This window comes from Triticum urartu, chromosome 3, assembly GCF_003073215.2.
Source record: "Triticum urartu cultivar G1812 chromosome 3, Tu2.1, whole genome shotgun sequence".
Taxonomy (NCBI): Eukaryota; Viridiplantae; Streptophyta; class Magnoliopsida; order Poales; family Poaceae; genus Triticum; species Triticum urartu.
This window is the reverse complement of record NC_053024.1, coordinates 94,103,929-94,124,484: the sequence shown is the minus strand read 5'-3', so window position 1 is coordinate 94,124,484 and position 20,556 is coordinate 94,103,929. Positions and strand designations below refer to the sequence as shown.

At 43.4% G+C, this 20,556-nt stretch overlaps 1 protein-coding gene across 3 annotated transcripts; it reads left to right on the top strand.

Moving 5' to 3' along the window:
• The first annotated feature begins 2,164 nt into the window (after nucleotides 1-2,164).
• Nucleotides 2,165-13,272, top strand: LOC125543061 (transcriptional corepressor LEUNIG-like). 3 transcript variants are annotated; one of them, XM_048706309.1, is made up of 19 exons: nucleotides 2,165-2,342; nucleotides 2,442-2,512; nucleotides 3,284-3,384; nucleotides 3,712-3,821; nucleotides 4,645-5,025; nucleotides 5,130-5,218; nucleotides 6,274-6,361; nucleotides 6,459-6,534; nucleotides 7,226-7,275; nucleotides 7,442-7,693; nucleotides 9,597-9,776; nucleotides 9,891-10,136; nucleotides 10,243-10,363; nucleotides 10,651-10,760; nucleotides 10,883-11,032; nucleotides 11,528-11,683; nucleotides 11,858-11,974; nucleotides 12,281-12,484; nucleotides 12,858-13,272. In XM_048706309.1, exons 2-19 carry the CDS (start codon nucleotides 2,481-2,483, stop codon nucleotides 12,996-12,998), a joined length of 2,604 nt encoding a protein of 867 aa, XP_048562266.1. In that variant the 5' UTR covers nucleotides 2,165-2,342; nucleotides 2,442-2,480; the 3' UTR covers nucleotides 12,999-13,272. The 3 variants fall into 3 exon arrangements, with proteins under 3 accessions (XP_048562266.1, XP_048562265.1, XP_048562264.1); XM_048706308.1 differs by having other exon boundaries at nucleotides 2,166-2,342; nucleotides 3,287-3,384; nucleotides 7,391-7,693; XM_048706307.1 differs by having other exon boundaries at nucleotides 2,166-2,342; nucleotides 7,391-7,693.
• Nucleotides 13,273-20,556: the final 7,284 nt, after the last annotated feature.

The following is a 20,556-nucleotide window of genomic DNA, read 5'->3' as shown; positions in this document are numbered from 1 at the left end:
AAATCCCTTCCCGATGAAGGCAAAGCGGGAGGCTCTAACCTTCTTGAAGGTGCATCTAATGGGATGAACGAAGATGTGAAGCGTATAATGGATAGCTTCATGCCTGGAATGGAGGTAAACTTCTTCATGCCTTACAATTTTTGCATGATAGTATAGCAAGTAGCCCTCAAGGTGCATGCCGGCACGTGTCGCAAGTCTTTGTAGTTTTACTTAGCACTTTCACACATTGTTTCCCCGAGTCGCTGTCTGGCTTGGGACATGTTGGTTGTTTAACTTAGACTTAGCAGAAAAACTTTGGTGCAGTCTCTCTTGAGACTTAGGTCGGGCACAAGTAATTGAACCGGGGATCAAAATCTTTCTCGGGCAATAACTTGTAGTTAAAATGAAATCGTTGATTCAGTAGCCCCCGAGACTCAGGCTAATTTGGCAGCAATCGTCATGAGGATCGAAATCCTGCTCAAGAACTTGTACTTAGGACGAATGGATGTGCATTAGCCCCCGAGACTCGGGTTGGGCAGATTTGGCTGACTTGGATCGACATCTCCTCGCAAACTGATATGGCGCTTAGAATGTTTCATCTGAAACAACTTCCTAGATGTCGCAAATCACTCACAATGCATCGATGGTGGTTTCTTGTGCACTAGACCCTTGGTAAAGTGGTAATGATGCTCACGTACACAGAGTCTCCTTTAGGGAGTCTGATAAATTTTTTGGTGATGCAACCACCTTCGCTAAAACCTAATTAGCAGGTCATTTTTGTTGTTGTTAGTATGATATTTGTTCTTATAGCCCCTTCGCCTCACTCTAGGTGATCACTGTTTTGTGCTTCCTGTCGACATCGTCGCTAGCGTGTCGTCTTCCATGGCCTTAAGGCCATGTAGGCATTGTGGACCATGTCCCTTGCCGGTCTGAAGGTTCCTACCTCATTTTATGTATTTTTTAAGTTTGGTTAGGTTTATGTCTTATTCAAGAATGTGAGGCGGCGACGATATTTTTGTATTTTGATTTGAGGCAAAAACAATGCAAATATTGGCCAGGTATTGGTACACACTTTTAGTGAAGTTCTATAAAAAAGGTTCAACTTCCACAAAGAGTGAAAATGCTTCTACAAGCTCGTGGGTTTCAACAAGTTTGCTCCGCTGAGACGACATCCCGGAGGAGGCAACGAGCTTTGCTCACGCCGCGCTACCGGTGGATGCAACAAAAAGAAGACTTTGACAACCCAAAGATGGTTTTTTTCAATTTCTATAAGGGTGTTTTGTAAGAACTTGTATTTCTTAATATATGACCTTTGATCTTTCGCAAAACCCGTCAGAATTAATGCACATATACCATCTTTGTCTCTATATAACACGCCTTACATGTCTCTTTTAATGAGAAGATATTCGAGTTGACTTCTAAATATAATGTACATTGAATCCAAACAACTTTAATAGAATTCCACGAGATATTGAATATCTCCAAAGATTGCCCTACATTTATGCACCACATTAATTTCATTTGGTCTCATAGAGGTCGGTCGGTGGTCATCGGCGTCACTCGTTACGTACATGTTTTAATTCAAGGGATTTAAAGACTTTTGAAATTATGATCACCTATGATATCGAAGATCGTCCTTGTATCTTTCAATACACCATTGATTGAGCTACTCTTATTATGGACGATCATTGGGCATTATTTAGAATCCTTTGATTCGCAGGATTGAAGGACTTAGAAAACTATAATTTTCAAGATATGAAAGATTGCCCTTATCTTTATGTATGCCATCAATTTGAGCTACTTTTTTTTGGGGTGGGGGGGTGTTCATTGTTCTTGGTCTAGGGTCTCTTTTATTCATCGGATTCAAGGACCATATAAATAGAAAAACACATAAATATAACATCATGCCTTCTGAAAGTTAAGTAAATCAAGAGAAAGAACAATTTTCAAAAAATAAAAAACACTCTCAAAGGCCTAATTCTTTAGATTATTAATACATTCAACTACACAAACCAAAGAACCCACAAAGGAAAATTCTAAAATGGCATGAACTCCAACGAGCCGGGGGCGTGAATGGCCTTATCGCAATTACATGTGTCCACGAAGGGTGAAAGTGTAAAGTGAGAAGGCAATGGGGGTTTTTGGCCTAAAGCCCTCGCCCCCCTCTTCTCCTCTCCCCTGTTCGTCTCTTCCTTTTTATTCCTTTCCTCTGTTCCCTTCTCCTCCCCACCCCTCTCCTCCCCACCCCATATTAAATCACCGCGCACCTACCTTCTCTCCTCTCCAATTGATTTCTTTTTTCAAAGAAGCAACTTGCGTTTCGGCCTTGCAAAGTGGCGTCGAGGCAAGATTTGGAGCGGAATGTGAGCGGTCAAATCTTTCTTTTCTCTTCGCCGCCTTGTGCTCCGTGCGCTCTTGTTCCTTTGGCGGTTCTTGAGGCGCTGTTTTACCGTGTCGTGCAGTGTGGCCGCGAGGAGGAGGAGGGGGACGAGGCGGCAGCCATGGCGCAGGATTCTTGGGACGCAGACAAGATGTGAGTTTCGTTCCTCTCCCTGCTCCGCCTCCGGGTTTGTTTCAGTGAGCAGATTGCTTTTGGCAGGGAACACGCTGCCACTTTTTTTTTAATCTTCACACATTCTCTCTCGATGTGTTCGAGATGAGGGTTTCTTCGCGTTTCTTGAAATTTCTTCGTTTCCGTGTGCCTCCCCCACCGTTGATTTCCTTTCGCAGGTTGGTTTCTTCGCCGTCCGTTCCGCACCATTGTTTCTTGTGATTTTTTTTTGTTGACAACGGCGCCTCTGTCTTCCCTTGTAGAATCAGATTATCCGCCGAAAAACAAATGCCCTGCATTATTCGTTGAAGAACAAACGCTTTATTAGGTCACTTCTTGATGAAATTTCTATTTTCCCGTTCTGCACATTTCCCTCTTCTTTTGCAAAAGTTGCCACCTTTTATCTTCTTTCTATGTTTCTTTTTCTGCCCTTCTTTTTTCTTCCCGGTAATAGGTCTGTTCCATGCGTGTCTGCCTTTGCTGCCTCTTGGTTTCAAGAGAGTTTAATGCATCTTTACCACAGTGCTTAAATGCACATTTTATCTCTATTTTTTCCTCCGTTTTTTTTCGCTTTCATCTCCTGTTGTTTCCAGTGCCTGTAGCTTCCTTGTTGGGGTTTTTTCTGGAGTAAATTTTGCATAAGAGGAGATTTTCTTTAGGTTATTTCGTGCCTTTTTCTAATTATTATTAACCTCGATGATGTACTGATCTGTGGTATGAACCTAATGTTTGCCATGTGTATCGCTGGCGAAGCAGCTTGGATGTGTACATCCATGACTACCTGGTGAAGCGGAACTTGCAGAACACTGCAAAGGCGTTCCAAGCCGAATCCAATCTGTCTCCAGATCCTGTTGGTGAGTGCTACAACATCAATGTGTCATGATCAATTTACCTTGTTGCGAGGAAGGCTCCATTTTAGTTTCCAAGCTCTATCTTTCTGCATTAGGGCCAAATATTTTGATTCCTGTAGGTATTGTTGTTAGGTAGACAGTGCCTTTGTTGTCAGGTAGGCAGTGCTTGTGCGACAGAGATGCATGACTAGAAGCAAATGTGCATACAGCTGTTCTAAACATTGCATTGTCTTAGTCTGATTTTACCTATGCAAATGTCTGATCTCTGCTTTCTGAAGAATGAAACTTAATTTTACTGCACTGACATGTGTCACTTTAATTTTGCAATAGCAATTGACGCCCCAGGGGGTTTCCTCTTCGAGTGGTGGTCGGTCTTCTGGGACATCTTCATTTCAAGGACCAACGACAAGCATTCCGATGTTGCTACTTCGTACATTGAGGTTCTTATATGATGCACTGCCTCTGCACATGCATATCGATTTACTTGTGCTGCTGCGTTTAAATGATACAACTTTACAGTAAACATGTAAATGTTTCATTGCATTAGTCATACCCACCACTTGCTCGCTGATAGGAGTATATTCTCATCATAAAGGATACTGAAAATTTCCACATGAATAGTAGAGGCAAAATCCAAGAAACTTTCATTTTACTGTTGAAAGAATGAAAAAAAACCCTAATCCATCTACCTTGGTTAAATCTTTATGATTCATTCATGTTTATTTCATTTTTTTGCACAATTAGCTAATTAAAGGATGACAGCGTAACCGCACAACTATTGACGGACCTGTGACTATGGCCAGACATCTTTGAGCATGGGTCTGCGAAAATTTGAGTTGTCTTTCCCATATATATCAACCGGATTCTGTTCAGACTGGTGGTTCATCTGTGATGTGTTTGTTTCAAGCTACTTTTAAATATTTCAAATTAAATCTTAAGTTAATGCGCCATACCAAACACCAAAACCTATTTCCAATGCTCCAGAGCCAATTATTTTTATGTTCATTCTGTGTATAAAAGTATAAAACAATAAGTTGTGTTAGTTTAGCGCTTGATAGTAGCTAAGCTCGCATTTATCCATTAGGCTTTTGTTTCTGAGTAGTCAGTACCTGTATATTTTTTGTAGCTACCACCTGCCTCCTGCTCTGGAATTGCTTGCCACTGCTAGCTATATAGTGTGATAATCTTGCATGATCATGAAGTATCTTTTCCCCGTGTTTGCATGGTCTTGTTCCCGTATATGACTATAACTTTGTGTCCCAGACACAGTCGATTAAAGCTCGAGAGCACCAGTCATCATTGCAGCAACAGCAGCAACATCCTCATTCCCAGCAGTCAGCACAGCAGATCCAAATGCAGCAACTCATGCTACAGAGGCAGCAGCAGGAGCAGCAACAACAGGAGCAGACCCAACAACAGCAACAACATCCTCAGCAGCAGCAGCAGCAGCAACGTCGCCAGCAGAAGCAACAACAGCGTAATGAGAGCAGTTATTTGCCCACAAGTCCCCAGAATGGTTCAGTATCTGCTGATCCTCCAACACAACCAAATACTGTAACAACAAGTTCTTTGTCTGCAAAGGCGTATGAAGAGAGAATGAAGATTTCTGCGCAGAGGGACACCTTGGATGAGGCATCAGTAAAGGTAATTTCCAAGTGGCAGTATGTACTGTTAGTTAAATAATACCCCTCAAATATTTTGATATAAAATGATACACACTAATATTTCCACCCTAATCTGCACCGCAGCAAAGGTTTAATGAAAATGCTGGGCAGCTTCTGGAATCAAATCCGGCGTCTTTGCTGAAGTCCGCAGCATTCTCAGCTCAGGCTTCCGGGTATAAACTACAAACTATTTAGTAATGCTTGTTATAGCATTGTATTTACTTGTGGGAGCTTTGTAGTACATACAACTCATGGTCCTGTGACATCATCTATTTTAGTACAGTTAGCAAATGTAAAAAAATAAATCTTAAGTTCCAGTTCTGTTGCTTTTTGTCTTATCCCATCAATTACAGTCTGAGCTGAATTCTCGATTCTATTTTTACTTGCTCATTTTGTACCTTTCTAGTTCCTACGGAACTCTAGTTGTGGGTTCATAAATCATAATAGCTTGTTCCTGCTGTAGTTTTGTTTGCATATTGTTCTTTCATGATGACTCGCTTGTCACAATGGAGTGGTTTCGGTGGTATCAGAGCTACTTGGTTAAACATCCTTGATGTTTTCGTGCTCGGCAACCAAAAAGTGTTTTAATATATTCTGTAACTTCATCTTTCCCCCCTCTTTACTTTAGGATTATAGGAATTCACTCTTCTAATATATCTGATCGCCTTGTAGCAAATTTTGATACTATGCATCCTAAGAATATCTTGAAGACGATAATTCGATCTATTCTGGTTAACTGGAAATGCAATCTATTCTATCCATGGTGGTTTTGGGAGTTTAGTTTGAACATCCAAATGCATAAATGCCCATTACAGCTTTTACACGCTGATCTTAAGATAGAATGAAAATCTATTTGATTGATCCATTAGCATGTTGTCCAGTAATTCATTGAGACTATTGATTTGCTGTAATGAATTATGCAAAGTGATGGCATGCATTTACTAGGTCCATAAAGACCAGTTGCAGCAAACATGTTAGTGAAAAGATCGATGTAAAGCATCTCTGTCTGCTGATTATATGGATGCTGTTATGATGTTTCTGTCTTTAATTTTCAATTACAAGGACATTTCTGTTATGTGCATGTACGTTTGATATCTTCGCCTAGCTGTTCATATGATTGTTATTTTCCCGTAAAAAATATGATTGTTATTAGGGTGCAAATGTTTGGTTTATGTTTTTAGGTAGTCCGTGCATATCTTAATTGGATTGCTGTTCTTACAACCGTTAGGCAAATATTTCAAGGATCAGCTGGTGGAGTGTCAGGTACTTTGCAACAAGCTCAGGCCAGGAACCTACAGCTTCAGGGATCAACACAGGTAATCTGTACATGTCTTAACTGGGTTGCTGTTTATTTAAGATATTGTGTTCACTTATGTGCCAGTATATATAAGTTGGTAAGTCTAATTGTACCAGGAAATCAAGGCAGATTCAAACGCCACTCTAAATCTTAGGGGTGCAGGAGCAGACGGATCATTACTTGGAGTACCAGGTTTTTGCCATTGAACTCTAGTGTAAATTGATGTTTCTGCTTTTATTCCTGCTTTCATGTGGTTTTCACATCTATAGATCCGTAGTCTATTGAACCTGAAAACATGTTTCCTATTTTGTAGTAGTAATTAATCATTAGTGTTGCAACAGTTTTCTTTTATCTTGTGTAGAAATTGTATAGATCATTAGGCCCAGATTCGAATATATACAAAAAATGTTATGGTTGTTTAACATTCACAACTTAAAGGTGGTAAATTTTTACAAAGAGTACAAACATACAATTCTGTTTTCATATATAAATGCACTGATCATTATGCAGAACACATGCATCTAATATTGTGGTCTTCTATGCATTGAGACGTTAATATTTGTTGTTTTAATTTGTGTACGGTCAGTGATCTACAGTGTAGGTATGATGTAGGTCTATTCTCTAGTCTCTAGAAGGGAGATTATGTTTCTTAATGCAAACATGAAAATCTCTGTTATTTTAGTTTTGAGGAATAATTAGGCTGCACAGCTGTCATTACCACACATATTCTCCATCTTTTTGTTTATGTAGCCTCATGGTTGCTTTTGTGCCTGTCTGCTGCAATTCGGGACTCTGACTCTTTGTTAGATGTCCTAATACCTGTCAACTTGTATTGTTCATTCACATACTGATTGTTATGGTTTAATACTCTGCTGTCTGGCAGGCACTAATCCAGCAGGGCACAATATGACCTTGAAAGGGTGGCCTCTCACGGTTAGTTTTTCACTTGATTAAATCTCTGTCGTCTAAATTATAAATTTGCAGCAAGTAGGACTTCTACATATTTTATGTTCTTACGACGTATTTCAATTTGGTCACAACTATTCAGGGTTTAGATCAGTTTCGATCTGGATTTCTCCAACAGAAATCTTTTATGCAGAATCCCCAAGCATTGCAACATCTTCAGTTTCTCACTCAACAGCAGCAACAACAGCAACAGTTGCTGCTTCAAGCACAGCAAAATATTACATCTTCATCTGGAGAGATGGATGCCCGAAGGCTTCGGGTGCTTTTGAGCAGTCGAAGGGATGGTCAGTCAAACGCATTCACAGATATTATTCCTAGTGTGGGGCCTTCACTGCAGAACATGTATTCACATGTGCAGCCAATGGAGACAGATATGCTGATGAAGGTAAGTCCAACGTACTATTTATGTTATATGCATATAACTGCCAATACTTTTACTGCGGTTTATGCATGTAGTCTCACGCCTTGTTTCTTTTCTTTTGTGTCTCCCCATTGGTTCCTGCCACAATACAAATACTGAATTTTGGTCACTGAGCAGTCATTCTTTTTAACGGGATCACTCATCGGATTTATTTAAACCTGTCATAAGAAAATATGCCATGTTGACAAGTTGGCATTCTTATTGGATAAGAGGTTTTGTGTGTAATTTTCTTTTTTCTTTTCTGTTTGTACATAAACATTTATTTGAATGAAAATTACCGTAGAACTATTGTTCTACGGTCTTCGGTTTAAAAAAAACAAGTTGGCATTCTGCAGTATCAATTTTCTTACGAGATAAGTGCGTGTTACCCTCCTGAGCTTCGGGCCGAGTTTAAAATTATGCTCGGTGAGCAATCATCGAGCTTTATTTAAATTTATCATAAGAAAACCATCCTAGGGCAGTTTACCTCTCGCTTCTTGTTTGTGTGGATGACATGGCTACCTGGTTGAGCTGTTGCCTACTCTCCAGCTCAGGCTGTTTCTGAGGTCACTGGTGATCCATTGACCAACCCAAGCCCCCCCGCCCCCGCCCCTGCCCCCGTCCCCCAAAGTGGCAGATTCAAAGTCCACAAGGCCCAGTGGGCCTCTGCTAGTCTACAAGCGGCACTTTGCCAAGCCCAGAGTCAGTGTGTTCAAATCGACCTCTGCCTCCCCAGTCAAGAGCTGACTCTTCAAGAGTGGGCAGTCTCCTGCCAAAACCTATTTCCAGCTTGATTCTAAAATATCGAGTAGAGAAGTTTTCACTCAGCAACCAGCCCCAGAACTCCCCATTGAGATCCATCAAAACCTGAGGAGGCCGCTGCCGTGACCAGTGAAGACGTTCACTAATTTGCAGCTCCTGGGGCCTCTTTGACCCCGCATCTAAGCTTTATTTGTTTCTGCATTTGACATGCAGGGTCATAATTTGTTATAACTAACTGTTGAGCTGGTTTGTTGTCTTTATGTCATTGCCGAACCTTGCCTGTCATCTCAATGGACTCCTTCCGTCCTTGTCGGGCACCCACCTTCAGGACTGCCCACCTTAGAGCCTAGTGTGCTATCTCATCTTCTTTCAGTCTACCTAGTGTGCTACCTCCAGCTTCTTTCAATCTACCTAACCTACCATGGATACCACAAACTGGAAATGGAATTTTCTGAACTGGAACATAGAGGTCGTAGCTCTGACATCAAAGTAAATGCTGTTACAAAAAATAAATAGAGGAAAGCGGCTACATGCTATTTGCATACACAAAGAAATACTGTTTGGATCTCTGACATTAGCACATGAAGGCTCAATTCATTCCTTGGTTAAAAATGTCTTTTGCACCCTACATGTGCACAAAGATATAGTTCAACAGTGAATTGCCTTATCCAAACACTTCCTTTTATAGCTTCAAATCTCAATGTGAATGTCCTCCGTCTTAGAATCACTTTAAACTTGTACAACTGAGTCCACCTCCATTCAAAATGAATACAAATTCAAATCACGAACAATAATCATCTTTGAGAGTACAAGTTCGCGTCGGTGGAGCTATTTACTACGAGTTCATCCTGACCTTAATAGAGTAAGAACACATCCTTATTGTTTTCAAGTACTTAATGATATTCTTAACAGCTGTCCAGTAGCACTTACAATCAGCTCTTTGTCAGTCTGGAAGTTTGCATGATCACATGATCATCTAGCTAACACATCCTTATTGTTTTCAAGTACTTAATGATATTCTTAACAGCTATCCAGTACCACTTACCATCAGCTCTACCCTAGCGCTACCATTTATGATATTTTGTATCTTAATAGAAACCCTCACCACTTCCCCTCTTTGTAGTAGAAGATAGCTGCTTTACAGCAGCAACGGCAAAGCAGCAATCAGCAACAGCTCCTTCAACAATCATTACTTAGCCAGCTACCACAAAGCTCAAATCACTTCTCAGGCCATCATGAAAAAATGGTGCCTGGGAGTGTTTCTATGGATGGAAGCTTGTGCTATTCCTTTCGTGGAAATGAACAGGTTTTACTCTGTTCTGCATGATCCAACTTTATCATCTTAACATCTTATTACGTTTTGTTGAATCTTCAAGTTTCCATAAGTTTGTAAACCCCAAACTCTGATATGGTTTTGCAGGCTTCCAAGAATCAAAATGGGCGAAAACGCAAACAACCTATCTCATCATCCGGTCCAGCTAACAGCTCTGGTACTATGAATACTACTGGCCCCTGCCCCAGCTCAGCACCCTCAACTCCTTCCACAGATACTCCAGGAGACACCATATCAATGCCACCGATGCACCACAATGCTAGTATATCGAAGGCCTTAGTTGTTTTTGGTTCTGATGCCCCAGGCACAAGGGAATCGCCAACAAACCAGATTGTAAGTTATTGTTTACTAGTACTTTGGAAGTATTTGGACGTACAACTACTATAATTAGCCCATTTCTGTTCTGTTGGTTGATCCTTTTGTGCCCTGACTTCTGTAGGCTGACATGGATCGCTTGGTGGAGGATGACAGCTTGGGAGATAACGTGGACTCGTTCTTGTCACATGATGATGCTGCAGGTCCAAGTGATGCCCGCAGCCGTTGTATGGCTTCTTCTAAAGGTGCAATTCTTTGGTCTAGCTGTTTAATACCAAAGGCTTACGGCAATTATTGGCACTGGTTCCCTGGGTTACCAGTGTAGTACCCACAGGTCCCAATCGGGTAAACTGAACTAGGTTGTGGTTAGCATGGAAACTGTGAGCTGTACAGACCCTGGTCCCCTTTTTAGTGAAAACCTAACAGGTGTCGAAGTAGTATGCTGGTTCAATGTGTTATATTTACATTGTTTACTTGAAAGTTGTATCATAAGTTTGTTTCATATTTAACCTTTTGTGTATGTTTTACGCAGGATTCACCTTCCGAGAGGTTTCTTCAGCTCGAGCAAGCACCAACAAGGTTGTATGTTGTCACTTCTCATCAGATGGAAATCTACTTGCTACTGGGGGTCATGATAAGAAGGTAAACATGCATGTTCATACTAACCAGGCTGCTCAGTCGAAGGGATATTGTCTGAGTTCTGGAGACTTGCATCCAAAATTGGTGTTGAAACTGAAATGTACAACTGTTATGTTATAATGCAGGTGGTATTGTGGAATGCTGAAACTTTAAAACAAAAGGCAGTATTGGAGGAGCATTCTCTTCTGATAACCGATGTACGGTTCGGTCCAAGCATCCCACGTATTGCTACATCATCATTTGACAAAACTGTCAGGGTCTGGGATGTCGACAATGTAAGTAAGCCTGTGCGGTTTGTCAAAGCTCCAACTTTTGCTTACCCATCTGCTTCCTTGTGATTTGCCTGTCTTACATTGCACAACACTGTCAAGTAACATCGAATGATAATATCAAATTGCTATTTTTTATTCATAACTCAGGTGTTAATGCCATCTCAGTTACCTTTTATGCTGAAACTGGAAAGCATAGTTAGTTAGGCTGTGAAACTCACAAAAGAGAGCAGTTTAAGCAATGCCCATGGCAAGGCTACCTGTCATGAAAGGTCCCACCACCCCCAACATCAGTTCTTAGATTCCTTCACACGGCACAAATTCTTCATCTAGGAAGTGGATCTTATTTGTTCTGGGGTATATGTATGATGGTTCTAATTTGATTTGGATGCTTGGGAGATGTCTATCCTTGTTTTCTTAAGAGTTACAAATGCAGCGAAGTTGTATGTTTTACTATATAAACATGCCATTAACATTCGACTCCTGCAATGTTTTTTCCAGCAAGATGATACAGTCCATACGTTTACCGGGCACTCAGCATCTGTTATGTCGGTGGATTTTCACCCAAACAAGGATGACCTCATTTGTTCTTGTGATGGGAATGGTGAGATTCGGCTCTGGAGTATCAGCAGCGGAAGGGCTGTCCGAAATTTCAAGGTTACTAAACTTTGCTTACTGAGCATTCTGTCGATCTCTAGCAGCTTTGCTTTGTCCATACAATTTTGTTGTAAAAGTAGTGAGGTGCCACCGGCACAAGCAGCAGATGGTTTTAAATGAGATCACTTGCAGACCATCTGTTTGTTGATTTATTTACTTGTAATGCCTGTGTAGGGAGGTTCAAGCCAGCTGAGATTTCAGCCACGTCATGGTGGATTTCTTGCAGCAGCTTCAGAGAATGTTGTATCTATACTGGATGTGGAAACACAAGCTTGTGTTAGGATATTTGAGGTTTGTATTGGATGGCTCTAACCTCTATATTTCTACATCACAACTGGGTGCAGATAGTCTGCTTATGTTTAGTTCACTAAGTGGCATAAGGATATAGTGTCCAACTAAATCTCGGTGTCTATTTCCTTGTTTAATTGTTTACTCAACCTTTTGAGATTCACTTGCATGTATGACAAATTGCTCTTGCCTGAGTATTCTCCCAAGTGTTCAGGTGGCTGCTGTAATAAGAATTTACTTGTCTAGTAATTGAAAATTCCCTAGGTCATGACAAGAGAAAACTTCAACCCCATCTTGGTAATTTTGCAGGGTCACACAGAGCATGTTGATTCACTTTGTTGGAGCCCCACGGGTGACTATGTTGTCTCTACCAGTGAAGACACGGTAAAAGTATGGTCTGTGAATTCTGGGAATGAGAACTGCGTGCAAGAGCTCAACAGCACCGGGAGCAAGTTTCATGCATGCGCTTTCCACCCTAAGTATCCATCTTTGCTCATCATCGGTTGCTACCAGGTGAGCGTTTTTAGCGCGTAACAGCATTTTGCGATCACGACACATGCGAAAGTAAATTGCAAAGAACTATAAATGTGGTTGCAAATGAAATGATCTCAACTACAATTTTAGCTTCGCGTTGGAAATTCCTATCTTTTTAATACAAGCATGACCTAGAATTTCAACTGCAATTTTAGCTTCAAATGTAGTTGCAAATGAAATGATCTCAATTACAATTGGATACTTTTTTTAATGTTTATAAGAATAGACATGATCACTGGATTCCCTGCTAAGATATATTTAATTGACGATAAGGATAGACAGGATCATTCATTTTTTCCTCCTAAGATATTCATGCTGTTGACTTACAAGTGTTTCGTGTCCAACACTGCAGTCTCTGGAGCTGTGGGACATGGTGGAGAACAGGAGCATGACCGTCGCGGCGCACGACGGCCTCATCTCTGCCTTGGCCTCCTCAAGCTCCGGCCTGGTGGCTTCAGTGAGCCATGACAAGCACGTGAAGCTGTGGAAATGAACCGTCCAACTGCCGCTCGCCCTGAACCGTAACCGTGGTGGATGAGCGAGCGCTTTTTGCCGCACCACACCGATCCGTCGTGCGGGTACTGGAGACTCTTCTAGATAGCATAATAGCCCCCTAGTTATGCGGCATATGACGCTAGACTGAATATATATGGTTGGTTGGAAGTACAAGCTTTTGCTTGCGCACCCTGGGACCTGGGTTGGTGGATTGATTGCCTTTTTGTATAGAACATCAGCAGCTAAATATATCTATCTGAGTTTGGACACCATCTCTGGTCTCTGAAATGGTTGTGCTCTGAAAGTGCCGCTGTTCTGAATGATGGATGCGGGTTAGAGCATCTCCAGCCGTTGGCCCCCCAGGAGACGCTAAAAATCGCCCACTGGGGACGCACCGGCGCAAACCGCGTGCTGGGGGCGTGATGCCCCCCAGTTAAGGCGCCCATGTTTTTTTGAAAATTTTAATTTCGGCACAAACATGGTGCAAATTCAACCAAACTTCGGCGAGTTTGTACATATTTAAAATATTTTACAAAAAAGAAAAAAAAACGCTACTAGGCTGCTCATCGCCGTCTCCCTTGCCGTCCTTGCAGTTCTACATGCCGAGGAGGCGGTAGAATCGCGTGTAGTTGCCGCCGTTGTCGTCGTCGCCGCCTCCTCCGTGGCCGCCGTCCTTGCTGCAACCCTCCCCCGTTGGCGCGGCGGGTTGGATGGTCCGGGGGTGTCGTCGTCGCTGTCGAGGATCACGACGCCGCGCTCGTCCTCGCGCCCATGTTTGCGGGCGGCTATCTCCTCCAGGGCCCGGCGCTGCTGGACCATCTCGTCGCGAGGTAGTCGTCCCGCGCCCACCGTAGGGCGTCCTCGTCGGAGAAGCCGCACCGAGCTATCTCCTCGTACTCCGTGGGGAGGCCGGGCTCGGGCTTCGGCCTGACGAGGACGAGGCGGCCAGAGGCGGGGGCGGAGTCGTCGATGCGGACGCCGGAGCTGCGGGTGCGCGCGCTGATAGGCGTGTCCTGGGGCTCCGGCTTGACGAGGCGGAGGCAGGGAGAGTCGGACGAGCGGCCGGACGAGGAGGAGGATGCACCCAGGTCCATGTGCCTCGGTGTCCACGAGCTCCCACGCTGGCGAGAGATGGACGGGGGAGCGGGGTACTCCAGCCTCGGCGTGTTGCCGCCCTCGATGTACTCGAGGACGACCTCCAGCGTGCGGCCGGGCACGCCCCACCATCGACGTCAGCCTTCGGAGTTGAGCCTTCCGGAGGGCACGACGCCGTTGGTGGCCTCTAGTTGCTCGGCGTGGCGGCGGCGGAAGTAAGGCTCCCAGAGCGGGCTGTCGGGGACATACCGCGGGCTTTCCCTCGCCGCCCGCGGTAGAGAGGCGTGGATACGCGCGATCTCCGCACGCCGCGCCGCCCCGGTGGGCGGTGGTGGCACGGGGACCCCGCCGGCGCTGATCCTTCACGCCCCCGGCACCCGCATGTCCGGTGGGACCGGGTACTCGGCCTCGAAGAGGAGCCGAGCTTCGTCCTCGTGAAGGTGGTGGCAGCCGAAGTCGTTCGGCGCCGCACCGTCGCTTGGGAAGCGCTCGGCCATGCTTTGAACTGGAGACGGCAAGAGGAGAGGGAGGAAAGGGGGAGAAATGGCGTTGCGGCGGTGGGGATTCTGTGTGTCACCGGTGCGCTGGGGTTCGGCTTATATAGGCGGAGGCGCGGCTTGTATGCATGGCCGCCGCGCGTACGCGTGGCGGGCGAGGGGACGCGCGTCGTCCGGTCACTGCGCCGCCCGTGAGGCATCAAGGGAGAAGGCTGACCGGCGCGGCAGCGCGCGGCAGCTTTGGCATTGATTCGTCGCGGGAAACGAGTCGTTGAGGATGACGAAGCGGCGAGAAGAGAGACGAGTCGCTGGCAAGGAGGGCGCGCGGCTGTTTCGTGCCAAAAACGATTCGCCCGACGCCTCCGAGCGCCCCCCAGCGCGCCGGGTTTGGGTTGAATCCGCCGACACCAATTTTGACCTGAGCCGGCGAAAAATAGGCCATTGAGGACGTGACTGAGCCGATTTTTTGGCACCAGCGACCGAAAAGTCGCATGGAGGCCTTGTTGGGGGCGCGGCTGAAGATGCTCTTACGTGATTTAGTTTTGTGGCTAGTTGATTTTACTGTAGGTACGTACTATATGTGATTTCTCGTGAGATTTCTCTAGTTTGTGGTGGTGGATACGGCTGCAGTCTTGGATGCCACGCCATCATAGTGTGGATGATTCAAGCTTAGCAGAAGGGAAAAAATCTGTTGGTGTGGTACCACAACCTACATGAATAAATTGCAAAAAAAACATCACAATTGTGAGCCCTAAATAAAAAAAACCACCACCTTATCTTATTTTTTTCCTTAAATAAAAACCATCTGGTTTCTTCTTGACTGTTTTCTAAAAACGTTGATCCCTCAATTATAGAAGTCAACATCGAATCATGGGCTTTCTTTTACTGCTAGACCTTCAGGTTCTTGGGATGATGTAATCCCTGACTTTGTTTCTCATTTACTTGTAAACGACATGACCATCATATGAGAAATAAAGTCTATTTGTTGTCAAAAAAAAAACACCAAATCATCGGCGGCAACTAGATTGGCATAGGCCTGGAAGGCTAATCCGAGTCACAGCCACGACTTTACTTCCGGTCTCAGTGGGCGGCGTTGAGTGAGTTCTACCCCTCCCCCTACTGCATTGTCTCATTTGTTTGCTGTCAGTGCAAATTTGTTAGTGCAAATTGATCCTACCGTTAGTGGTATAAGAAATTTAGGGAATTGGCGTTGTTGTTAGTGTTATTTAGGAACTAGGGTTTCTCAATTAGTTCAAATTAGGAACTAGGGTTTTGCAATTAGTTCAAATTTAGGAACTAGGGTTTCTGAATTAGGTGCAATTTAGGAAGTAGGGTTTCTGTAACATCCCAAATTTTCAATTTGAAATGTTATACATAGGTCAATATGCATATCATATTTTATTTGCACTTGCGTTTTGTTCCTATAAATTCTAATCAACTGAAGGACCCACAGAGAGAGTTGGGGATTTCGTTTATTTTCATATTTGAGTTTTTCTCAAATATTGAAAAAAGATCATCTTGGTTTTAATTATTTTTCTCTCCAATTAATATTTCCAACATTAAAAATAAGAGAGAGGAGATAATATGACTTCTCCAAAATAAAGGAAATATTGAAGGAAAAATATTAAAATCAAATAAATAATTTTACTTGGATTTTATTGATATTTTATTCGAATTAGAAAAATATGCATTTTTCAAAATTGCATTTTTAGGCCAAGAAAATGTTCACTTCGTTTTAAATATTTTATTTAGACGGTGAAAATTGTTTTTGGCATTTTTATTTTTTTATATTTTTTAAGAATTTTTCTTTTTGGCGGAATTTATTTTTAAAAAAAGCTGCGTCGCCCGAGCGGGCCACAGCCCAGCGCGCCGTCGCCTCCCGCTCCGGCTCGGGAGCGGACTCCCGAGCGCCGCCGCCGCCATGGACGCCGTGTCCGTTCCGGACATGCGCGCCCCCCTCCCTCAAGTCGGACCACCCACCGAGGCCCTTATAACCCCCCCCGCCACCGCCCTCCGCATCTCGCCTCGCCCGCCGCCCCCGCGTCGCCCGCCTGTCGCCGCGTCGCGCCCCACCCCCGCAGCCCTGCGCCCGCGCCGCCTCACGCAGCCAGCGTGCCGGAGCCGCCGCCGCCTGCCGGATTTTTCTCGCCGCCATTTTTTGGGTTTTTAGGTATAAAACCACCCACTTTTTATTAACCCTGGATTGGTTTTTTTTATTTCATTTAGATTAGTTCAGTTTTTCTCGGTTAGTTTATTTTACGAACGTTCGTTCGTTAGCTCGTTTTAACGAACGAATTCGTTCGTTTGCCTCTGTTAGCGGACGTTCGTTCGATAGATTTTTCTTTTTCTGTTTTAATTTCGTCAGGGACCTATTCATAATTATTTTTATCGCAGATTAGCCCCTGATCTCAAACCCTCACAACTTTTCAACCGTTCGTCCAAATCCAGTGAAACCAATGCCAAAATCTTCGTCTCGAAGACCTCTTTCCGGTTAAACAACTTGAACATGATTTTGACAATTTAAAATTTGGTTTCAAGCAGATTTGAGTTCGAAGTTCTGTTGATCGTAGTTTCAGTTCCGTAGCTCCGATTCGATCGATTCTTTTTGCAAATCGAAGCTCTTTAGTTGAACTTTCAGATTGGATCTTCTTATTTGAGTTTTACCCTTGCATCTATGCTTGAGTGCTTATGTATGCTATTGTTTGTTTGCGATAGAATTTCCGGAGTGCGAATCGTGCTACTATGAGTCTCTGGGGTTTGCGGATCGTCAGCAAGGCAAGTAACACATTGATCATACTCTTTTCATATCCAGTTTTTATGCATTAGTTACAATCCTCAAAAACTCCATGATTAGGATGTGTTTAACATGTGGGTATTTGGTAAGTAGATGATGAGGTAGAACCTATTGCCCTTTTATTATCAAACCCTCGGGAGTTATTTTCTACGTTATGCTTATGTTGCTATGCTATGCTTGTAGACGTGGATTGGGTTTGAGTGAATCCATGACAGATGTGAGATTATTAATTAATGGTTAACTTAAGGTGGCTATTTAAATACACATCTGGGTGGATTGGTTGCGGGCACCTGGGGATATACCAGTGCAGTCCTTTGGTTCGCCACCCAGGCTCAAAGGGATCATAAGATTATTAATGCTAGAAACTTCCATGTGCAGCCACAAGCTATTATGGGCTCTAGCATAGTTGAGTATGTTGCATGACCTCTTTCAGTGGTAGACTAGCAGATGTAGGGGATGTAGGTTGGTACTGTCTACCTAGAGTAAAGAGTTAATGTTTGTGAAAGACCGTGTCTCGGTCATCCGTTTCTCAAACACCATGTAGTGCGAGAATTCCAACGGAGGAGATCGAGTCTTATGGGGAAAAGTGCGCAAACCTTTGCAGAGTGTACAAACTAATCATGGTTAGCCGTGTCCCCGGTTATGGATATCTTGAGTATCTCGTTCTTGGATTATCATGTTGATCTCGTCACTCTAAATTAATTTGTTGGGTTATTAATTACTTTTTAATTGGGATTGAGATGGGGTACCATTCTCAATGTTTATCAACTACCATGATAGTTAAATAAATATATATTCCTTTATTGTAGGAAAAAAATTGGCTTTTCGCAAAAACATTATAACCATAGAGCATCCACCAACCTTACATGCATGTAGTGATAGCCTTTACTTGTTCATTGCTTTACTGTGTTATTTTGACAGCATATTCCATGTGCTGACCCGTTTCGGGCTGCAACATATCATGTTGCAGACTTTTCAGATGAAGAGTAAGGTGCGCTAGGTCGTTGTCGTGCACTCAGCTACGACGTTGGAGTTGATGGACTCGCTTTATCTTCCAAGCCTTCCGCTGTTATCGTATTTAGATGGCCTTAAGACATATTATTGTATTAAGTTATCTTTTGAGACATTCGATGTAATAAGTGTGTGATTGCTACTCTATTATAAATCCTTCAAGTACTATGTGTGTCAGCATTACCGATCCAGGGATGACACTTATGCATAGAGATTTGACTGTTTGAGGTTAGATCGCTACAAGATGGTATTAGAGCACACGCTGAATGTAGGACACGACCACTAAGATAAGCCATAGGTCACTCTTCTCTACTCATTTCTGACTCCTCTCCATTTTCCACACTATAGGATGGCGGACTCAAGGAACAAGTTTGCACAACCGGATGAAGACACACCTTTTGGGAGACACTTGAAGGAAGTCACTAGGTACCTGAACATCGGAATACCAAGCTTCACCGGGACCTACATCGCCACTTTACCAGAAGAGGAGTGCTACCTCTTGAGCACTGTGTTGGTTTTCCCCGAAGAGGAAGGGATGATGCAGCAAAGTAGCGTAAGTATTTCCCTCAGTTTTTGAGAACCAAGGTATCAATCCAGTAGGAGGCTATGCACGAGTCCCTCGTACCTGCACAAAACAAATAAATCCTCGCAACCAATGCAAATAGGGGTTGTCAATCCCTATAAGGCCACTTACGAGAGTGAGATCTGATAGATATGATAAAGATAATTTTTTTTGGTATTTTTATGATAAAGATGCAAAGTAAAATAAAGGCAAAGTAAATAGCAAAGGAAATAACTAAGTAGTAGGAGATCAATATGATAAAGATAGACCTGGGGGCCATAGGTTTCACTAGTGGCTTCTCTCGAGAGCATAAATATTCTACGGTGGGTGAACAAATTACTGTTGAGCAATTGACAGAATTGAGCATAGTTATGAGAATATCTAGGTATGATCATGTATATAGGCATCACTTCCGAGACAAGTAGACCGACTCCTGCCTGCATCTACTACTATTACTCCACTCATCGACCGCTATCCAGCATGCATCTAGAGTATTAAGTTAAAAATAGAGTAACGCCTTAAGCAAGATGACATGATGTAGAGGGATAAACTCAAGCAATATGAAGAAAACCCCATCTTGTTATCCTCGATGGCAACAATATAATACGTGCCTTTCTGTCCCTACTATCACTGGGAAAGGACACCGCAAGATTGAACCCAAAGCTAAGCACTTCTCCCATTGCAAGAAAGATCAATCTAGTAGGCCAAACCAAACTGATAATTCGAAGAGACTTGCAAAGATAACCAATCATACATAAAAGAATTCAGAGAAGATTCAAATATTATTCATAGATAGACTTGATCATAAACCCACAATTCATCGATCTCAACAAACACACCACAAAAAGAAGATTACATCGAATAGTTCTCCACAAGAGAGGGGGAGAACATTGTATTGAGATCCAAAAAGAGAGAAGAAGCCATCTAGCTACTAACTATGGACCCGTAGGTCTGAAGTAAACTACTCACACTTCATTGGAGAGGCTATGGTGTTGATGTAGAAGCCCTCCGTGATCGATGCCCCCTCCGGCGAAGCTCCGGAACAGGCCCCAAGGTGGGATCTCGTGGATACAGAAAGTTACGGCGGTGGACTTAGGGTTTTGGCTCTGTATCTGATCGTTTGGGGGTACGTGGATATATATAGGAGGAAGGAGTACGTCGATGGAGCAACATGGGGCCCACGAGGGTGGAGGGTGCACCTAGGGGGGGGGTTGGCGTGCCCCCTACCTCGTGGCCTCCTCTTTTCTTTCTTGACGTAGGGTCCAAGTCTCCCGGGTCTTGTTCGTTGAGAAAATCACGTTCCCGAAGGTTTCATTCCGTTTGGACTCCGTTTGATATTCCTTTTCTTCGAAGCCCTAAAATAGGCAAAAAACAGCAATTCTGGATTGGGCCTCCGGTTAATAGGTTAGTCCCAAAAATAATATAAAAGTGGATAATAAAGCCCAATAATGTCCAAAACAGTAGATAATATAGCATGGAGCAATCAAAAATTATAGATACGTTGGAGACGTATCAAGGAGCGTTGGATGATTCGAGTTCAAGTTCCAGGAAGGACATTAACGCCAGTTACTGAGCCCATAGAGTTTTCCTTTGATGC

Coding starts and splice junctions, on each gene's coding strand:
- LOC125543061 (XM_048706307.1), top strand. CDS start 2,481: ATGGCGCAGGATTCTTGGGACGCAGACAAGAT. Junction 11,975..12,280: donor CTTGTGTTAGGATATTTGAG/GTTTGTATTGGA, acceptor GTAATTTTGCAG/GGTCACACAGAGCATGTTGA. Junction 12,485..12,857: donor TCATCATCGGTTGCTACCAG/GTGAGCGTTTTT, acceptor CCAACACTGCAG/TCTCTGGAGCTGTGGGACAT.